The 19,690-nt window shown below is 33.1% G+C and overlaps 2 protein-coding genes across 2 annotated transcripts; one reads left to right on the forward strand and one right to left on the reverse strand.

Moving 5' to 3' along the window:
* Positions 1-3,761: 3,761 nt before the first annotated feature.
* On the reverse strand, positions 3,762-6,263 carry LOC112523453 (WAT1-related protein At2g39510). Its single transcript, XM_025133073.1, has 7 exons — positions 6,064-6,263; positions 5,875-5,937; positions 5,678-5,794; positions 5,364-5,607; positions 5,067-5,228; positions 4,825-4,976; positions 3,762-3,954 (listed from the first exon to the last, which is right to left on the reverse strand). Exons 1-7 carry the CDS (start codon positions 6,261-6,263, stop codon positions 3,762-3,764), a joined length of 1,131 nt encoding a protein of 376 aa, XP_024988841.1.
* Positions 6,264-16,023: 9,760 nt separating this feature from the next.
* LOC112506154 (transcription factor bHLH153-like) lies at positions 16,024-16,966 on the forward strand. The gene is made up of 5 exons (XM_025110178.1): positions 16,024-16,074; positions 16,179-16,253; positions 16,402-16,467; positions 16,555-16,611; positions 16,711-16,966. Exons 1-5 carry the CDS (start codon positions 16,045-16,047, stop codon positions 16,819-16,821), a joined length of 339 nt encoding a protein of 112 aa, XP_024965946.1. The 5' UTR covers positions 16,024-16,044; the 3' UTR covers positions 16,822-16,966.
* The last annotated feature ends 2,724 nt before the right edge of the window (positions 16,967-19,690 follow it).

Below are 19,690 nucleotides of genomic sequence, written 5' to 3' on the forward strand. Positions count from 1 at the left end.
ATATATATATATATATATATATATATATATATATATATGATTTGTTAAAAATTGTGATTTTCATTCTTTTGGTTGAAAAATTACAGTTTTTATCTTTATGGTTTGTAATTCATGCATATTTTCATCCTTATGATTTTTAATTATTGTTTTTTTTCTGTCCATCTGTTTTACAATTTATTACTATTTTGGTCCCTTGTATTTTTTTTTTAAAAAGAAACGAATGAGGTCCGATCAAGCTTCAGCATTGCCGTCACCCAATCGAGAATCAATCAATATCATTAAAAATGTGATCATGACATAAGTCATTAATACAATGTAAGAGGAAAGACAGAGTTACATCAAAAACTTTAGGACAAGATAAATAACAAGTGTCTAGCAATTAAGTGAGCCGCTTCCTTGGCGTGTCTCCCAATCGCATGGACCGAATGGTTGTGTCATGAGTGCCTAAAAGTCGTATTATGTCCAGAATGATATCCCCAAATTCCGAAATGTCATGGCTCTTATCGTTGGCATTAGTTTCGAAAATAACATTGGATATCCCCGTCCTTGGACCTATAAGATTGCGTCCCTAAGAGCATACGCCTCGCATTCAGGGACCGGAGGAAGGGAAGTATTTGGGGTTGCTTTGGCATAAATGAAGGTACCCCTACTGTCCCTTGTACTTAAAACGTAAGAATTTAGCCCAATGACAAAAATAACAATAAATTGAAAACAATAAGAAGAAAAATCGCAATTTCTAAATCACAAGGACGAAAATGAAAATTATTAACAAACCTTAAGTAGGTGTGTACATTGGGCGGGTTCGAATGAGCAAACCAAAAACCCGATCAGATTTCATATATGGGAAATCAAAACCCGAATTTTACGTTTCGAATTTCAGGTTGGTTCGGGTTTAGGTGGTTGGGTTTCAGGTTGATGTCGGTCGGGTTCGAGTACTATTCTAATGCAAAAGGTATATACAAATTCAATCAATATTGAGAATAAATTCAATCAATTGAGATATTGATGAAATCGATAGTAAGTTTAGAAATTATAAAACATTTCTACCGACTAGAATTTAGTATTTTCAAAAAATAATTACATAAATAAATATATTCATATAATATTTAAAATATATATATATACATATATTTAGAGTTTTCAGACAGGTCAAGTAGCCAAAAATCAAACCCAACCCAAACCCAAATATTCCCCTAGTTTTCAGGTTGGTTCGGGTTCCGGATTTTCAGATTTTAGGGTATTCAAGTTTCACACAAACGTCTTATTTTCGATTCAGGTCCGGATTTCTATTCGGGTTTTACACACTTCTAACCATAAAGAACGAAAATCGTAATTTACGCATATATATATATATATATATATATATATATAATATAGTTGAATAATATAAATACTTATAATATTGCAACTTTTATGACATTATTATTATCAAATATATTTCAGTGTGAACACAATTTATATTTTTATATTTAATATCTAAAAATTACTTAACAAGATTTGGATACGATGCAAAAATAGTAACGACTTTTAATTAAATAAAAGTCAAAAACTGAAACTTTGAAATAAAAAAGATGCAATCCCCAATTTGAATTGCAACAAACGATGGAACATTCTTTTGTACCATCTTTTTCAAATCAGCCCCATTTTGAAGATTCCCATTTTTGCAACCACCGTTTATGGATGGCAATCAGATCTACCGTTCACAAACACCGTCCTGTTAAAATTGTTAACGGATGATCGAGGATGGGGTTGACCCGACCATGACCAACAAACAACAAGCGGTATTACAGACTCATAAATATTTCATATTTGATCTATCCATCTAACGATCGTTAAAACAAGAGCCATTTTTGTTCTTTTATCGATTTTTTTGTCTTTTACCCAATCAAATCAATTTTATGATTTTGGTCCATGTGACTTTTGATTGAGTAAGAGGAAAAAAATGATTAAAAAAACAAAAATGTCCTTTATTTTAAAAAAATAACGACAATTAGAGGGAGGGACCAATACCATATGTTTTTGTAAACACAATAATTATCTTGTAATTTCAAAACTATAAAGACAAACAGTGTTATTTTTTACAAACCACAGGTACCAAATTTATAGTTTACCCACAAAACAAAAAGTTAATATTAGAGTTATATATATATATATATATATGGGTCTATTCAAAATGAGAACTGAACAGTTTGTGGTAATTATGAGGTCCAATCTCAACCATAAATTAACGGATAAATTAGAAAATTAATAATTATGGTAGTTTGAGTTAAAATTATAATCAGAGGGCATATTAAGTATTTTTTAAAAACTCCTCTCTCCTCTCTCATCTCTCCGACCTCCAATCTCCGGTCTCCGGTGAAATCAGTATCACAGTATCTCACAATAGGTATCACATTGTGTATTACAATGGGTATCACATTGTGTATCTTTATTTTTAAGGTCTGAGTTGGTATCATAGTTGGTATCACAGTATATCGCAATGAGTATCACATTGTGTATCTTTGTGATTACTTGGTACCTGCTGGATTAATGTTCACCGGAGGCCGGAGATTGGAGGTCGGAGAGAGAAGAGATGAATTTTTTTAAATACCTAAAATGCCCTCTAATTATAATTTTAACTCAAACTACCATAATTATTAATTTTCTAATTTATCCGTTGATTTGTGGTTGAGATTGGATCTCATAGTTACCACAAACTAATCAGTTCTCCCTTGAATGGACCCTTATATATATATATATATACACACACACACACACTAGAAGGGTACTCGCACAATGCAGCGAGATACATCTCAATTTTAATGTTTCATTTTTCTTTTGTCTCGGTCGATGTTATAGGAAATAGAAAAAAATATTGATATTATTACCAAAATGACTTTAAAATTTCTTCTTTTTGTGTATTTATTTAATTCATTTTTTTGGTTTAATAATATATCTTTTATAAAGATAATAATTAAGTATTTTTTTAGAACTCAATGATTATCCTAATTATATTTTTATTTAAAATGAGATATTTATTATCTATTTGATTATGTTTACCTGCAGTTAGTTACACGAATTCAACATGAAGCTTTAATAAGTTGTATTTATGTAAAATTTACTTGTAATCTTGATTTTTAAGTAATATGCATCAATAAACGGTACTTCATGCATAAAAATGTTTTTATGAGTTTTTGTCAAATGTTTTATAATATAGTATAAATATATTTATATTTATAAATGCCTACTTTATTGACCTTTAAATATAAAAACCAACATTTTTTATCTCAATTTTATTCAGTGTCTTAGTGTTGGATTAGAGATGAAAACAACTTCATTTCTATGTTTTTAATGTTTTTAGTGTTGAGTTGGAGATGGTCTAACGATCAAGGCGTACCAAATTTGCCACAACAAACTTCTTTTATTAATTAGTTTCAAGAAATATAAGGGTACTCAAATGAAAAGTTACACTGATGGGACAATGAAGCGGTGGCATGGACCATTTTATGCTCCTCCCCATTACGATAGGACGATGATGCGGTGGCATGGACCACCGTATGCTCCCTCTATAGATCTACCTCTGAGTATAAATAGTTTATTTGCAATAAACCTACCATCAACAACTCAATTTTTATCAATCTATTTTGATTTTACAAAAATTACGATCGACACTTGTACTATGATGATCCATATTGTTAAAAGCTTAAGAATTTAGTAGTACTACGTATAAATTGTCAATTTCCCTTGTCGTTTGAGGGGAAAATTAAATTTCAGGCCAAAGTTTATTCACCGTCAACCTCTTCTTTAACGATTCCATCTTCGATCTCCGATTTAATAACGTTTTTATTTGGCCTCGCCCCCTCATCATCATGCATTTCTACCTCCTCGTTTCTTGAATCCGACAAACTCTTATCTTTACTCTTTCCCCATATGATCAAGTATAATCCAATAACGATGATAATCGCTCCAACAACCCTGAAAAATGTTATAAATAGTAAACTATAAATTTGGTCCCTATGGTTTTGAAAAAAATAACACTCTGTCCTTACAATTTCAAAATTACAATATGCCTATCATGGTTTGTAAAAACGTTCGAATTGGTACTTCCCTTTAACGGTCGTTGAAAAATTCTGTTAAATGATGGAACATTTGTTCCTTTTTTTGATTTTTGGTTTTCAAAAACCAAAGGACCAAAATCATAAAATCAATTTCGATTTGGTAAATGACAAAAGAAATTGACGAAAGAATGAAAATGCATCTTATTTAACGGAATTTTCTAACAACCGTCAAATGATGAGACTAAATCCAGATGTTTTTGCAAACCACGATAGTCATCTTGTAATTTAAAAACTGCAGAAATGAAAAATGATTTCTGAATAACCATAAGGACCAAACTTGTAGTTTTCTCTAAATAGTAATTTGAAACCAATCGAAGTAAATCAAATTACAAAAGAGGATCGATCATAGCATTGGTATGACTATACGAGTAATTGAGTTAAATAATCATTTCCCTCGTTTAAATTGATTTTTTAACCATGTCTTTTCTGGGTTGACCTAAATATAACTACTTTCACAGTATCCGGGTCTGCAATATCTTAAGGGCAAAAAAGAATTCAAATTCAACAGATATACAATTGTGACGATCCGATCCGTAATTGTGAAGGTAAACTAGTTGAATTTGTTTTTGTTTTTTTTGTCTTTTAGTTAAGTTCGCAATATTACGGACCTAGATATTGTGGATGTAGTGATATTTGGATCAAATCGACAGATAAATAATTAGAAAACCAATTTAGACGAGAGAAACGATCATTTGAGCTAATTTCTCTTGCCATAGCACATAATTACCTTCCTAAGTCCATTTGTTCACCTAGAGTAAACGAGCTCACGATTACAACGATCACCATTCCCAACGGATTGAAGGCCGTCACAAAAAAAGGTCCTTTCTCCTTCATCACTAGACCCGAAATATAGTAGCTCGCCCCTGATCGAACTATCCCCTGTGTCCAATGGGAATAGGTTTAATTTCAATTCAAGAGATTAATTAAAAACGAAAAAAATAAAATAAAAATAGTAAAATATAATCTTACACTATAAAGTGTAGCTAATAGTTTAGTGTCCCATTTGATAGACCAAATGCCTGTTTTGCCCTTCTCAATAACAAGAGTCATCACAGTGCCTTGCAAAGCACCCATCGTACATATCAGGGTTGTAAGAGACAATTGAGCAGGGTATTTCTTCAATGTCACTGCCTGAAAAATAAAAAATAAAAAATGAAAACCGCAATTCCATCATCATTATCTTATACTCCATTTGGCGGACGTCCGTAGTGGTCTGGTGTTTGGTAGTTATAGTATACGAGGTGAAGTGGTTAAAGATGTAATTACCTGAAGGATATAAAAGCTGGCCCAAAAGAAACAACCCGCAGTGATCATGATCGCACCCTTGAGGTGGTCCGCTTGAGAGGGTTCTTCAGATGCTCGAGGGTGGTGCACCCGGCTTAGGTTGGTCCATGGCAATGGGATCGGTGGTCCATTGACAAGGGTCATGACCATGGCTCCACCTACAGTCACAAAAGTTCCTATGATCTTCCCTTGGCTATGCAATCTCCTTATGTTCACCTTCTCAAGCCTACAAACACACACAAATTAATACATAAACCGAGTTTTGTTTGCACATTAATCAAGTCGTCGTGTTGTGCCTGAAGATCCACGCCATGAAAAACGTCAAGGCCGGGAGAATGTTACACATCGCTATAGCAAAAGTCACGGTCGTATACTTCATTCCAGTATAATACAAAATTTGGTCCATAACCGGCCTAGAGTTCACAAATTTTTCGTTAGCTAAAAAACGTCGAAAATCTAATTCAAAATACACGAAAAAGCAAACTGTACGTACTCTAGTTGTGCAAGCAACATGATCTTCAAGAACACGGATAATGTCATTTGAGGTCGCAGTTTCCTGCCAGATGTTATTTACGATGATCACATATAAACATCACTACGTATATGATCAAAAGATCGCTTCTGGGAGTTGGATCCGGCTTTCTCGGCACTGTGTGGATCCAACTCCCAGCGACTGTAGTACCTTTCGAAATAAAGAGCGAAAGGGCCAAAAGCGATGACTGCAGCTATATTTCGATAAACCGAAAACGTGCAAGGATTCAAACCCTTGTTCAAAGCAGATTTGACTATAATCCCATTAAAAGCGTATCCCAATTGAAGAAAGAGCACCCCGAGATACGGCTTCAATCGATCGGCAGAACGCAACCACGGATCCCTCGACATCTCCATCGATCTTTCTCGATGGTTCATGAGATGTAGCTCTCTTGGGTGAGGGTATTATGGGGTTTTTATAACAATGGGTGTTGTTCATTTAATTTCCGCCATGAAAGTTGTTGCTAAGAAGGTCGAGAAGTGTATGTACTAGGTACAGTGTCTCCTTATTTCGTGTTACTTGTATGTTACGAAAACAGAAGACAAGCCGACAATCTATGGATTAAGGTATGCTGTAATTTGTGATAATTCTGTTATATGTCAAAGTTAATTTGATTGTTAACAAGAATTTATAACCTATGTAAACGATGAATGGAAGTATTCTATAAGATTACTAACACTATACATAAGTTTACGTGTCTTTTATTTCACGAAATACATCATATATATATATCGTGTCGATTTTATTCTTATATAACATGAATATGTCGTGTGTTACTTGACAACTTTTTCTTAACGGACCAAAAAAGTTTCTATGTTTCTTTTATAGGAAAAATCAAAATTCTGAAATCGTTTAATCTTGTCTGTAAATATATATACGCGTTGGTAAGCATTGTAATCAACACTTCTGGTCTTAGGGGCCGTTTACCCAATTGCTTACCCGGTAAGCGCTTACCGATATGAGTCAACACTATGATTTGTTTTTATGTGTAAGATTTTAGTACATCAAAACATATCGAATGCAACAATTTAATGGATAAGCGCTTACTTGGGTAAGAGTCGTCATCCTCACTTACCGGGTAAGACTCTACATCATTCTATCGCTCTTACCCGGTAAAGTTTTTGGCCCTTCTCATGTTCATCCAATGAGAAAATTTATCCGGTAAACACTTACCAAATAAGTGTTTAGTAAACGGCCCCTTACGAAGCTTTTATAGTATGGAAATGAAACTTGGGGGTAGACCTACCAAGTGCCGAGGGGGTCTAGTTACTAGTTTTGTCCTAAATTTTGTAAATTGTAGATTTGCCTTAAATTGCGCTTAATCTATTGTTAGCTAATATTGTTATTGGTTTGTTCATTAGAAAGGTAACGTGACAATGTCAAAAACCAAAATGATTTAAGAGACATCAAGCAAAAAAACGGAAAAAGAATCCTTGAAATGGTGGAATTCAGTTAAAAACACATCGGACTTATGCCTGAGACGTAGTCTTACGTCTTGCTCAAAAGGTTGATTCCATTTGAGGAAAAATGTATTTTATAACCCAAATTGACACAATTAACTTTTCCCCCATGTGAAACCGTGTTGATTTTTCCACCGGCTCAAACAACGACTCCACGGTTCTTTAATCCGGCTTAAAGGGACACATCTCAACAAAAATCTTGGTTCACCAACGGCTAAAATCGTGTGCTTATTCATTGTTATCAATACAAGAACTCGTAAAGTTGATTTGGGTCCTTAACATTCCTTATTTTATCTTTATATTTCATCATAGTGAATGACAAGTTTGCGTATATCGCACTCCTCAAAGTCCCTCTATTGAATGAAATATGAAGTCGTTTGATTTAATTGGTTTATTTTAAAACATACATCGAACCGAAAACATGGATGATAAGTTATCATAAACTTTGGGATTTCATGTTTGCAAGTGTTTTATGGATGTGTTCCACATGGATCTATCATACATAACAACTCTTCCAATTTCCAAGCAATTGGGGTTACGTTTGATTGTTCCCTTTAATGAATCAAAAACACAAATTAAAAAAATAAGGAAATACATGCAGAGCAGGTATATAGAGTTAAAAAAAAAAAGGCTCTTAGGCCACGCCCAATTAGATATCTTACCTTGTGATTTTATATTCAACCATATTACATCATCAGTTATTCCCAGAAAACTGAGAGGTTATATACAATAGGATATCAAAGCTTATATTTGAGTTTATAATGGTGGAACACGAAATCTTTTACTATAAATTATTCGAAATTGAATGTGATTTTTTAGTGTCTTTGTATTGTATTTTATAATTATAAATTAATTTTAATTTTAATTTTATTTTATATTATGATAATATTGCGTCACAGCTAAAAAATTGGATTTGCTTATGAATAAAAACTAAATATAAGGAAATTGATAAAGATTAATGAATTCCGTCATATTGGCTCACATGATATATGTTTAATTAAAACCCAAAAGAGTAAGCTCTTTCTTTCGTGAATCTCAAGACTTCAAACTCAAATGGTTCATCGTAAAGCTGCAAATGTTATATATATATATATATATAAAGAGAGAGAGTAGGGTTCAAACGTAAAGTATGTCCAGATAAAAAAACAAGAAAACGATTAAATCACATATTATTTTACTCGTGAGTACAATCACATGTGATTAAGTACAACCTAGATCGAGGGTCAAGTCGTCCATAGGGCTGTAAACGAACCGGACAAACACGAACGGAGGCTTGTTCATGTTCGTTCGTTTAACTTTACCGAACAAACGAACGAACACGAATGGTAAACGAACGAACATCTTTGTGTTCGTGTTCTCGTTCGTGTAGAAATCTGGTGTGTTCGTGTTCGTTTATGTTCGTTCATTAACATGCTAAACGAACGGGCTAAACGAACATAAATAAATATTATTTTGAATTCAAAGTAAATAAACAAAATATTATATATTAAATTTAGTATATAAACAAATGAATATAAATGAACGTAAACGAACATAAACGAATGAATATAAACAAACGTAAACAAATGGTAAACGAACGAACATTCACGAACATAAATGGACGAATGAGACTTTTGTTCATGTTCTTTCGTTTAACTAAACGAACAAAAAAAATGGTTCATGTCCGTTCGTTTAACTAAATAAACAAAAAAAATTGTTCATGTCCGTTCATTTATTAAATAAACGAACATAAACGAACTTCCCGGCGAACGGTTTGCTGAACGTTCGGTTCATTTACAGCCCTAGTCGTCCGCATACCCCTTACATTGACAATGTTCCGTAATCCCATATAATTTGGTCGTTCTCATGTTCACTTATTTGGTCATAGTTCCATTTGATCCTCCTTTCTCTCCCTCTCTATGTACACATACACCATTTATAAAACTATAAAATGTTTAAATGAATAGAATCCAACTCATCTGGTTCTCAAGAGCCAAATATAAACGTAACTGACATAAAGAAAAAAGGTTGAAACCATTTTTACCAATTGTCCCAAGCTAAAGTCAGTAGTACATCTCAAAAACTATGTTATTTTAGAATTTTTAGAGATTTGAAAAAAAATTGTTTCAAGAGTTAAACTAAACTTTATTCTAAAATAAATAAATAAAGAAAAGAATGAATAAATCTCCAAATTTAACGTGAATATATATATATATATATATATATATATATATATATATATATGAACTCGTGCATTTGAGATCACCAAAAATCATGAAATTCAATGAGATCTATTCTAATCCATACATTTCGCTATATATATATGAACTCGTCAAAAATAACCTTATTAAATATAGTTCCACGAGAAACAAAAACATCAAAATTAGTAGCTTTTGTTGATGGAAATAACTAACAAAATAAGCAAAACCTAATCAAAGAAAGATACCTAAATTTCGGAAAGTTTTATAAACAACATACCTACATCAATGGAAGGGTGGGTAGATACGTGTGGCAGGGATGCTAATGGCTTTCAATTTCTATTTTCTTCTTATATATTTATATATTATGCCAAATTATTTCGTCATGTTATTGAATGAAAATCTAACTACTGGTTGATAAATTAGTCATTTTTAATAAAAAAAAACTAGTTCATAAGTTAGATGACATTGTAAAACTATCTAAAATGTCGTGTTAAAAAATTAATTAAAAAATATGAAAGAAAAAAATTAAAAATTAAAGTCTTTAAAAATTATTTAAGTGTTGTCATTGTTTGATTGAGGTATACATAAAGGCAAGATTCCATCGTAAAATGAAAAGGAAGAGTGGAACACTTGAGGAAAACAGCAATTAAGGGTAAGAAGAATTTGAGAGAGGTTAAGGAGACAAGAGAAGATCCAGGTGGAGTCCAACAAGTGGTGTTGGTGTGTGCATCATGTCTTAATAAAACATGCTGCATTTAGAGACAGAATTTTATATGTATATATATTTCAAAAAAGTTAAAGTGTTTCCTTTCAAAGTATATGCTGGGGAAGATCCTATTCTTATTCTTACCCACCCCCACCTTCACTTGATGAAAACCCACAAACAAAACCCAATTACCCCACCTTCCATCACTACATTTCAATAGCTTTCTCTCTACAGAATGGCCACAGAAGCGGCGACCGGAGGTGGTGGCAATGGTGATATTGAAGAGATCTCCGGTGACGATGAGATCAGGATCTAGTGGCATGCAGTCATAATGGTTGGTTATCAAGACAGTACCATTAGGGCAACTAAGACCTTTGGCAAAGTGTGTGTGTTTCAATTCATACTGCTTCAAGAAAGAAAATGAGGCCACCATTTCCTCTTTTCTGCTTCTTATAATAATCGTAATACTATGTCTCCATCTAAATCACCATGAAACTCAGGCTACCTACCTGGGGATCAGATGCTTGTATGGCTTTAATTTGCTCAAATAAAGCTTAGTTTTTGTTTTGTCTTTTTCATTATTATCTAATTCTCGTTGTTTTATACGTAATAAGTACCGTTTCTAGTAACCATTAATGCGTCATCATTATTCCCTTCGGTTATCTCCGATCAATGGAGTTCCACCTAAAACCCACTTGGGTTTTTACGGAACTATATTTAGGAAGCTATATCTTTTTAAGAAAACAATTTAATTATTCCAATCCACCATTCCTTTCTTAATCAGAAACGTGATCAGTTTGTCTCATTTGGTCTAATCTCGCAGAACATACATAAAACACGGGTCGTTGATCAAAGGCCCGGGTGAATATATGTCAGAGAATACATTATCTGCTTAAATGATGATCCTTGTGGCAAATTATAGGATAAGAGGTAAATGAGGGCATGAAAACCAAATACATGCTACTACTGTTAGCTTTACGCTAAATGTGAACATGGTTTTACATCGAACAAAAACTACATCCATTAAAGTTTTTTATATCAATACATTTCTGAGCATCAAATCTGAATTGGATAAAGAACATGATTCAAGTGATCATATGATATTAATACTGAAAATTGTTATGCACATAAACTGCACAATTGTTGCATGCAATAAAAGTAAATGAACTGAACATATGAGATCTCAAAACTTAACCGGTGTAGTGTAAGGACCAACTAAATACAGTGACTGTAGTATGTATTGATGCTAACTGAACTACTGCCATTCTATAGATGCGAATGACATTAAATTTTTGCTTTTTTACAAAAATTGGGTATTCATAAACACATTTCGTGTTTGTGAATTACCAAAACCCCTAAAATATTGATAAAAACCACATCATTTTTACTAAAACGGGTTACAAAAAGAGAAATTGAACATTCTGCAACTAAATGATTCACAAAATGTGACCCTAAGTTGGTCGTGATCACGACACTCAAAAACGCCTAATCAGATCATTTGATTTGTATGGATCTACGATCATTTTGAAAAAAAGTGCACTATCAATAACTCTATCGGCATTACTGTCCAAAATCCAAATCAATCCAAACTATACCTTCTTTTAGTAACTGAACAACAATCGCAATGCAAAATCAGTACCACAGATACGTTTAAAGCAGCTCTGAGTTTGGTGATTAAGATCCGGTCAGATTGATCAAATTTTCGGAGGTAAAGAAACAAAAACTACTTAAAATCTATTCAAAGAATCGATATATTTAACATAAAATGTGCACCCTAAAATTATCGTATTGGATCATGAAAAAAGGAGATGTTATAATTGAGTAGGGAGAAGAATCTGATACTCAACTGGACACGGCGTTGTACGGCGGACGGCGGCCGACGGCAGTGGTCATTTCCCGGTCAAGGACACAGGCGTTAGCCTCCTCCAGTTGCTCATTGATTTTGAATACTTCCCTGGTTCATCGGCGAACTCCAGGTCCAGGCCTAGGCTTTTTATTGGGCCGAAAATGGGCCTATAAGAGCTTGAGACCCATCACACTAGGGATGGCAATGGTGTGGGGATGGGGCGGGCTTTGCAATCCCCGGCCCCGGCCCCGGTTTATACACACAGTCCACGGCCCCGGTCAACTTTCGGTCAACCCCGTGTCAACCCTCGGTCAACACCCAGTCAAATAAAAATTAATAAGTTTTTTCTAAGCATGATCAACATAACAACATAATTACATCATATCTAGTCTTGCCTAATAAAAATAATAAAATTGTAAAATTARCAATAATCCAAAGAAATGTAAAATTTAAAACAAGTGTTAATATAATTACATCATATCTAGTCAAAAAGAGCAGAAGAGGATTGAAATTTGGACATATCAATTACAAAGCCCAAGTCCATAAGTCCAACAGGCCGCACATTTCAATTATAAGCTCAAATAATCAAAATGTTAATATTTATATATATACCGGGTGCGGTGCGGGGCGGGTCGGGGGATACAATACCCGGCCCCGGCCTCGGTTTGCCTCTACCGGGGATCCCCGTCCCCAGTACCCGTTTTAGCGGGGAATCCCCGTCCCCGTCCGGGTTGAGTGAACCGGGTTCCCCACCGGGTCGGGCCAAATCACCATCCCTACATCACACATTAATTGACCGTCTTAGCTCGATAAATTTTCTCATTTTCAATGTTTTAGTTTTTAAATTATTATTTTTTATAAAAAAATATTAAATTTTCTTATTTTAAATGATTAAGCCCCTAAACTAATTTTTTAAATGAAAAAACCATGAAGTCCCTAAACTATTTTAAATGATTAAAACCCTGAATTTTTTTAAAAAAAATAAATCATCGAACTTTATTAATCGGCTAATGTAACTTTTTTTAGTTTAAAAGAATGTAGGTGACCAATTTTTAAAAGTGCGACAGTTTATTTATTAAAAAATGTTTAGGAACTTAATCAATCAAAGAGAAAAAGTTTAATGATTTTTTCATTAAAAAAAAAAATCAGGGACCTAATCATTTAAAATGAAAAAGCTTAATGGTCTTTTTCATTCAAAAAAAAAATAGTTCAGAGCTTTAATCGTTCAAAATGAGATAGTTCGTTAAGTTTTTTTTTGAAATTTTTTCTTTAGTTATGTGATTATACATAAAAATGGCATTAAATTTTAATATTTAAAACAGATAAAATATGTCAAATTTAATTAAAAACAATAATTTTTTTCATATATATTCAGTTATATGTTTGAATAAGATAAATTATTAATAAAATATTGTAAGATTTTTCATTAAACTTGGAAGGTTATACTTATTTTTAACACTAGAAGAGTACTCGCGCAATGCAGCGAGACACATCTCGATTTTAATGTTTTATTTTATTATTTGTCTATGTCGATGTTATAATACGATTTTATGTGTTTTTAAGATATCATAAAATTTTGAAAAAAAAATATCAATGTTAATATCAAATCAAATATTTAAAAGTTCTCATTTTTATGTAATTTCTTTAATTTATTTTTTTATTATAATTTAATTTAAGTTTAAAAACGAAATAATTTATTTTTGGATTAATATATAATATTTTATAAATGTAATAATTAAGTATTCTGTTAGAACTCAATGATTATCCTAATTATATGTTAGATTTTTTATATTTAAAATGAGATGTTTATCTTGTATTTGATTACGTTTATCTGCAGTTGTTACACGAATTCAGATATGGAGCTTTAATAAGTTGTACTTACGCACAATCTATTTGCAATCTTGAGTTTTAAGTAATATGCATTAATAAACAGTACATTTACGTATAAAAAGTGGTTTTTTAAGAATTTTTGTCAAATGATTTATAATATAGTATAGATAAGATAAAAAGTTATATTGTAATGATTTAGAATCAATCAGGTTTGGCCTGCATGCATGAGAAGTAATTCCCGTTGACGTTTTATTTACATTATTTTATTTCTATTGTTTTTTAATTATGACGACAACAAATAGGCTTTGACTTTTTCCTCGGACTTCCTCTTTTGTAGTATACATCAATTCCCGTGGTTTGGAGTTCGATTTGTTAAAATATCAAATACTTTTAATACGATCTAAACAGCTTTCTTGATTCCACCTCTCAATTACGACTCATTGAATTTAAACAAGTTGTCTTGCATTATTAACGAAACACAAATAATATCGATAGCATCATTAAAAATTAATAATTATTATTATTTTATTTCATTATATCGTGATAATTATTTTATGTTATAAAGTATTTTTCTTAATTTTTACATTTTATTGCATCCCAACATGTACAACTTTAATTATTAAGAAATATAAAATAATTTATGTCATATTCAAGAGCACAAATTCAAAGAGAATCTAAACGGTTTGGTCAACCATAATAATCAAAGAAGTCAAACGCATCTATCCGCAAAAGACCATGCAAGATGGACAAGCAGAAAGGAGTTTCTCTGGGTCAAGGTCAAACCCGACCAAATATATATAATATATTCCTTTTTGTTTCTATTAATTATTTTATTTTCATTATTTACCATTAAACACTAAAAAAAGAACACTAATAATATAATTATTTTTTTAAAAATTGTAATAATAATTAGAGTAAAATAAAGAGGACGGTTTCCATGGTTAATCTAATACCAGACAATTAAATTAAACAAGTCAAAGTGATGGATAGCCAAGTCATCTGGATTAAACAAACACCTTCTTCACCAGGGCCAGCAGCCCTTAAATGGCCACATTCAACTCCTTATATCTGCATCCAAATTGACTCCATATTTGCCGGTGCAACTCTCCTACCACAAATCGACGGTATATCTGGTTATCGCTCAACATACCTCGCTAGCTCGTAATGAGATATAGATCCAGTCAATTATAGTTATAAAACATCGTCTGAATGATGGATTTCTCATCTATATAAACCAATGTCTGTATGGGGATTAATGCTAACGTGTTGTTAATGTCCCTTTTGCAGGATAAAGGTAAAAGCCCATCATCGTATGCTAAAATCGGGCCTGGCATGAACTACGGCATCCTACCATTGTTTTCATCCTCTCAGCTACATTATTTCGGTCAGTATATATTCTTAACACTACTGCTACTTGTCTTTATGGACTTAACGTAGCGGGTAACAAAGTGGGCATCCTTGCAAAATGCAACAGATTTTAAAAACCCCCCTACTAAGCTCAAACTTGTGGGGTCATCAATATTTTGACTCAACTAACACATTTTTCCGATAAATCAACATACAGGACACATGAGTGAAGCCTCATCCTCCTCCTTCCCTGATCAGGAACTTGCAGAAATAGTACAGGACAACAAAACGTATGTATATATATTGATATCTATGTATCTTCTCGATATATAACACCCCCAATGCAATTGCCATTCTTGTTTCCTTACTTATAACTATCTGTGTGTATATTAACAGGACTTTGTATAGCAATGACTACCATCTTGAACCAGAATTGTACTACTACGATCAGCAGCCTGATCCTAGGGCCATTGATGTTCCTCTTCAATGTCCCTTGATGATCAACTACCATACTGCAGGTGTAGATAATAATCATGGTTCTACACAGCAACCGCTGTCTCCCAGAAAGAAACTTTCAGATTGGCAATGTCAACAAGTATGTTTATTCGGCTTTGCGAAAAGAATTAAGTTTAAGAACAAAATGTCATTCCCCTAACCTCGTGAATGATTTAGAGTTTCCGGGAAATTGAGAATCCTAAGAAGCGTATGAATGATGATCGTGATCGAAAAGTTGCCAACAAGAAACTTGCACACCAGGAACAAATGCAAGAAATCGAATGTGTAAGAGAAAGGGTATGTTATCCCTGTGCTCACACCAATTACACTTTCAAGTTTTAGTAATCCGTACAAGTTTCAGTAGCTAATAAAACAAGTTAAAACTTTGCTATGTGGTAAAGGTGCCTATGAGGAGAAGCCAAAAGCTAGCTGACAAGATTACAGCCCTTCAAAAGCTTGTCTCTCCTTATGGCAAGGTCAGGCTTTACTACAACCTTATTCCGTGTTAAGATTCCATTTGTTTTATCCAATTTATTTCGTTTTCCCTTTATTTTGTCGGTCCTACTTTCATGAAATGAAGAGAAGCGCAAATGAATCTCGCTATTTATTTGGTCCCCTATGCAGACCGACACAGCTTCTGTGCTTCAAGAAGCTCATATCTCTATCAAGCTCCTTCATGACCAGATTCAGGTATACTTCATTTTTCTAGAGGGGAATTTGTAAGAGACAAAACCATTATCGGTCATTATTCCAATAGGGGTTTTCTTTGGTGAACAGAACTTGCTGCAGAAGACACAGACTTCAACAATCAATGATGGATCACTCCAGTTTCAGGTAAAATAAGATTTATATCAATCTTACATTATCAGGTTTTGACTTCAATCGGTGCATATACCCTATGTGTTTGGTTTATAATTCTGGTTTCTAATTCAGGAGACAGAAACCGGCCTACACAACAGAGGCCTATGTTTGGTTCCCATATCAACTCCTCAGATCAACAGCCTATGTGAAGGGAAGCAGAATTTTATGCCCAGAAGCTACTAGTATACTAATGCTAGTGATCTAATAGAATCAACCTAACCATTCCCCCGGCTAGAACCACTCGTATCAACTATAGCATAAAAGAGATGGTAGTACTTGTATAGACGTGTAACTTTAAGAAACAGTCAACTGTAAGAGTTACCAAAGAAGATTGGCATGAATGCACACAACTTGTAATTGAAATGAATCCAAATGGTGATATGAGTAGTTCATAATATATGTTCGGGCATCCAAGTTTTGCATTCTAGAAATGAAGATGCAGATTCAATTAGCATGGCTTTTAATAACATCAAGACCCACCTCTGTAGGATCGGTTGCTTGCAACTCCACCTGAACACCATCAAGCTCTCTCTTGAACCTATCTTTGGAGCTTGGAGAAATCATCTTGCTTCTCACCCTTGCAGTGTCCGGAGACCTTAAAACTGACCAACGAGATAGTTTAAGGCGTGTAAAAGACAACTTTAAATGCAGTAATGAACCATCCGAAGGATAAAGAAACCGTTAAAAATGCCATCATCATGCAACAAAGAAGGTCCTGTTCTTTTGGCAATTTTTGTGGTCAGGAAATCAAAATCATGTTAGTGACAGGGTCGGATCCAACTTCCACAAATGGCATCAACCAAACACATCCTGAATTTGGTGAAAAGGAGAGCCAGTCATCAACCTCTTAAGCTCAAAACATGTAACTAGCAGGCAAAAGGAACCCCAAAGTCCCAAACGATACACCAACAGCCCTTGTAGAATCCACTTAATCTCATTAGCATTTGTGCAGTGCCCATAAAGCCAATCTGTAATGGTACATAACAACTGATAACTTAGCTACACGCGAACTATTATTGGGTAAACTCTAGTTTAATATGTTCATAGATGTGATGCTATCTAATAACTTTAGCATGTCTATTAAAATACAAAAATTCCTAGAACCAGCCAGTGCTCGATTATTCCGGGAAATTGACCAAAATAGTCAATCTCTCCAACCAAATTCAATTTTTAGCCATTTTTTCAATCAAATTCCCATTTTAGCCGGAGTTTACGCAAATTGCCTAAAGCCTATTTTCAGATTAAATAGGAAAAAAAATTACGCAAATTTGCGTAAGGATCCCATTTGCATAAACATTTTTTTTTAATTCTGAAAATAGGGTTTATGCAAATGCTTGAGCATTTGCGTAAACTTTGACTAAAATGGGAATTCGATGCCAAAAGTGGCTAAAAAGTGAGTTTGGTCGAGTAGATTGGCTATTTTGGTTAATTTCCCGATTATTCCACTACGAAGCCCCGCAAACATAAGTAAGGGGCTTTTTTACCAAACGTTTACCAAGGTAAGCGCTTACCAAGTCATATTACCTTACCGGATCAATATGGTAAGGACCAAGAATCTTATCCGGAAAAAGCGAGACAAGGACCAGGAGTCTTAGCCGGTAAGTGAGGGCGACGACTCTTGCCATAGTTAGCGCTTACCGGGTAAATTGTTGCATACAATGTCGTTTTGGTGGACTAAAATCTTATCCCGTAAATAATAGTGTTAAATTTTACCGGACCAGAGTTTATGGACTAAAATCTTAGCCGGTAAGTAAGTGTTTGTTAAACGACCTAAGACAGATAGAACAAAGCTCACATCACATGGACCAAAGAGTCTATGGCCTAGCGGTATCCGAGCCTCTTGCCTCCTAGGAGGTGAGAGGTTCAAACCTCACCAACGGTGAGGAGGACACGTGAGTTTATTTGTTGTATTTGTCATACATAAATTATATTATATACTTAAAAAAAACAAAGCTCACAGGGGTGAAAAATCACAGAACAAGATATCAAAAGGCATCTAATCAAGCATCTAGATCTTCCATTGACCCTTCTACATTACATTGCTTGAACCAAAAATGGTATTGCTTTTATAGTCAAAATTTCAACTCAAAAATCTAAACTCATTCATAAATTTCTGTAAATTTTTCATATTCACACAAACTACCATGAGTTGAGGGCAAACCATTCGTAGAATGCATTCAAGTAATCAGGCACGTGTCATCTAACAGATTGAACAGCGACCCGAAGAAGGATCAATGTATGAGAGGACTGAGGAGACGGTTTCAAATACATGAACCACCTATAGGAACAAAAGTATAATTTTCTCTAAAATAGATGCACATCTTTTATAAAAAATAAATTACTAAAAGACATTGTATATTCAATAGAAAATTAAAATTTTTAAATAAAAATATTATTATTTTAAAAATAATTAAATTGACAAAATAACTTTTACGTTGTAAAATCTTAAGTTTAGAAACAAAGAAAATCTAGAGATTTTGGGTTGGAGATTGAAATATGCAAGCAAAGTGTTGGAAAGTAAGTACAATTAACGCGAGATTATTAATATATATATATAATCAAACTATAAATAATAACAAAATTAAAAATATATATTATAAATTAAGAGTAGAAAACTATTGTCAAATCCTACAAGAATAATTATATGAACAACTATAAAGAAAACGTTTGTTAAAGAACCATATAGAATATATCATATTATTATGTCTTTAATATTTTTTTTTGATTGTTATATCAATTTAATTGTTGTAATTTATTCATAATTATTTGATAATTCAATTTTATGATTTTTCATAGCATTTTAATTTTTAAAACGTGATTATTTTTTTCATAACAAGAAATATTTATCTTAACAAACAAATCAATAAACTAACCAATTAATCAATAATGATTTTGTAACAATAACCATATATCCATTTTTTAAAATAAAATAACGTCACCAGTTGAACGTTATTTCTAGGTCTGCCTCTAATTTAGTTGTTTACTTTTGTCAAGGAAATCACACATCATGGTTAAGAAGGTTGAAATGATTTCTTATATAGGGGGTGTTTGG

Source organism: Cynara cardunculus (genome assembly GCF_001531365.2).
Source record: "Cynara cardunculus var. scolymus isolate 2C chromosome LG 1, CcrdV1, whole genome shotgun sequence".
Classification (NCBI taxonomy): domain Eukaryota; kingdom Viridiplantae; phylum Streptophyta; class Magnoliopsida; order Asterales; family Asteraceae; genus Cynara; species Cynara cardunculus.

Excerpts from the sequence above, each read along its gene's own strand:
- LOC112523453 (XM_025133073.1), bottom strand. The coding sequence starts at position 6,263 with ATGTCGAGGGATCCGTGGTTGCGTTCTGCCGATCGATTGAAGCCGTAT. Across the intron at positions 5,608-5,677 it reads TTCATGGCGTGGATCTTCAG|GCTTGAGAAGGTGAACATAA; the intron begins GCACAACACGAC and ends GTGTGTTTGTAG. Across the intron at positions 4,977-5,066 it reads TATTAGCTACACTTTATAGT|GGGATAGTTCGATCAGGGGC; the intron begins GTAAGATTATAT and ends CATTGGACACAG.
- LOC112506154 (XM_025110178.1), top strand. The coding sequence starts at position 16,045 with ATGCAAGAAATCGAATGTGTAAGAGAAAGG. Across the intron at positions 16,254-16,401 it reads TTGTCTCTCCTTATGGCAAG|ACCGACACAGCTTCTGTGCT; the intron begins GTCAGGCTTTAC and ends TCCCCTATGCAG. Across the intron at positions 16,468-16,554 it reads TCCTTCATGACCAGATTCAG|AACTTGCTGCAGAAGACACA; the intron begins GTATACTTCATT and ends TTTGGTGAACAG.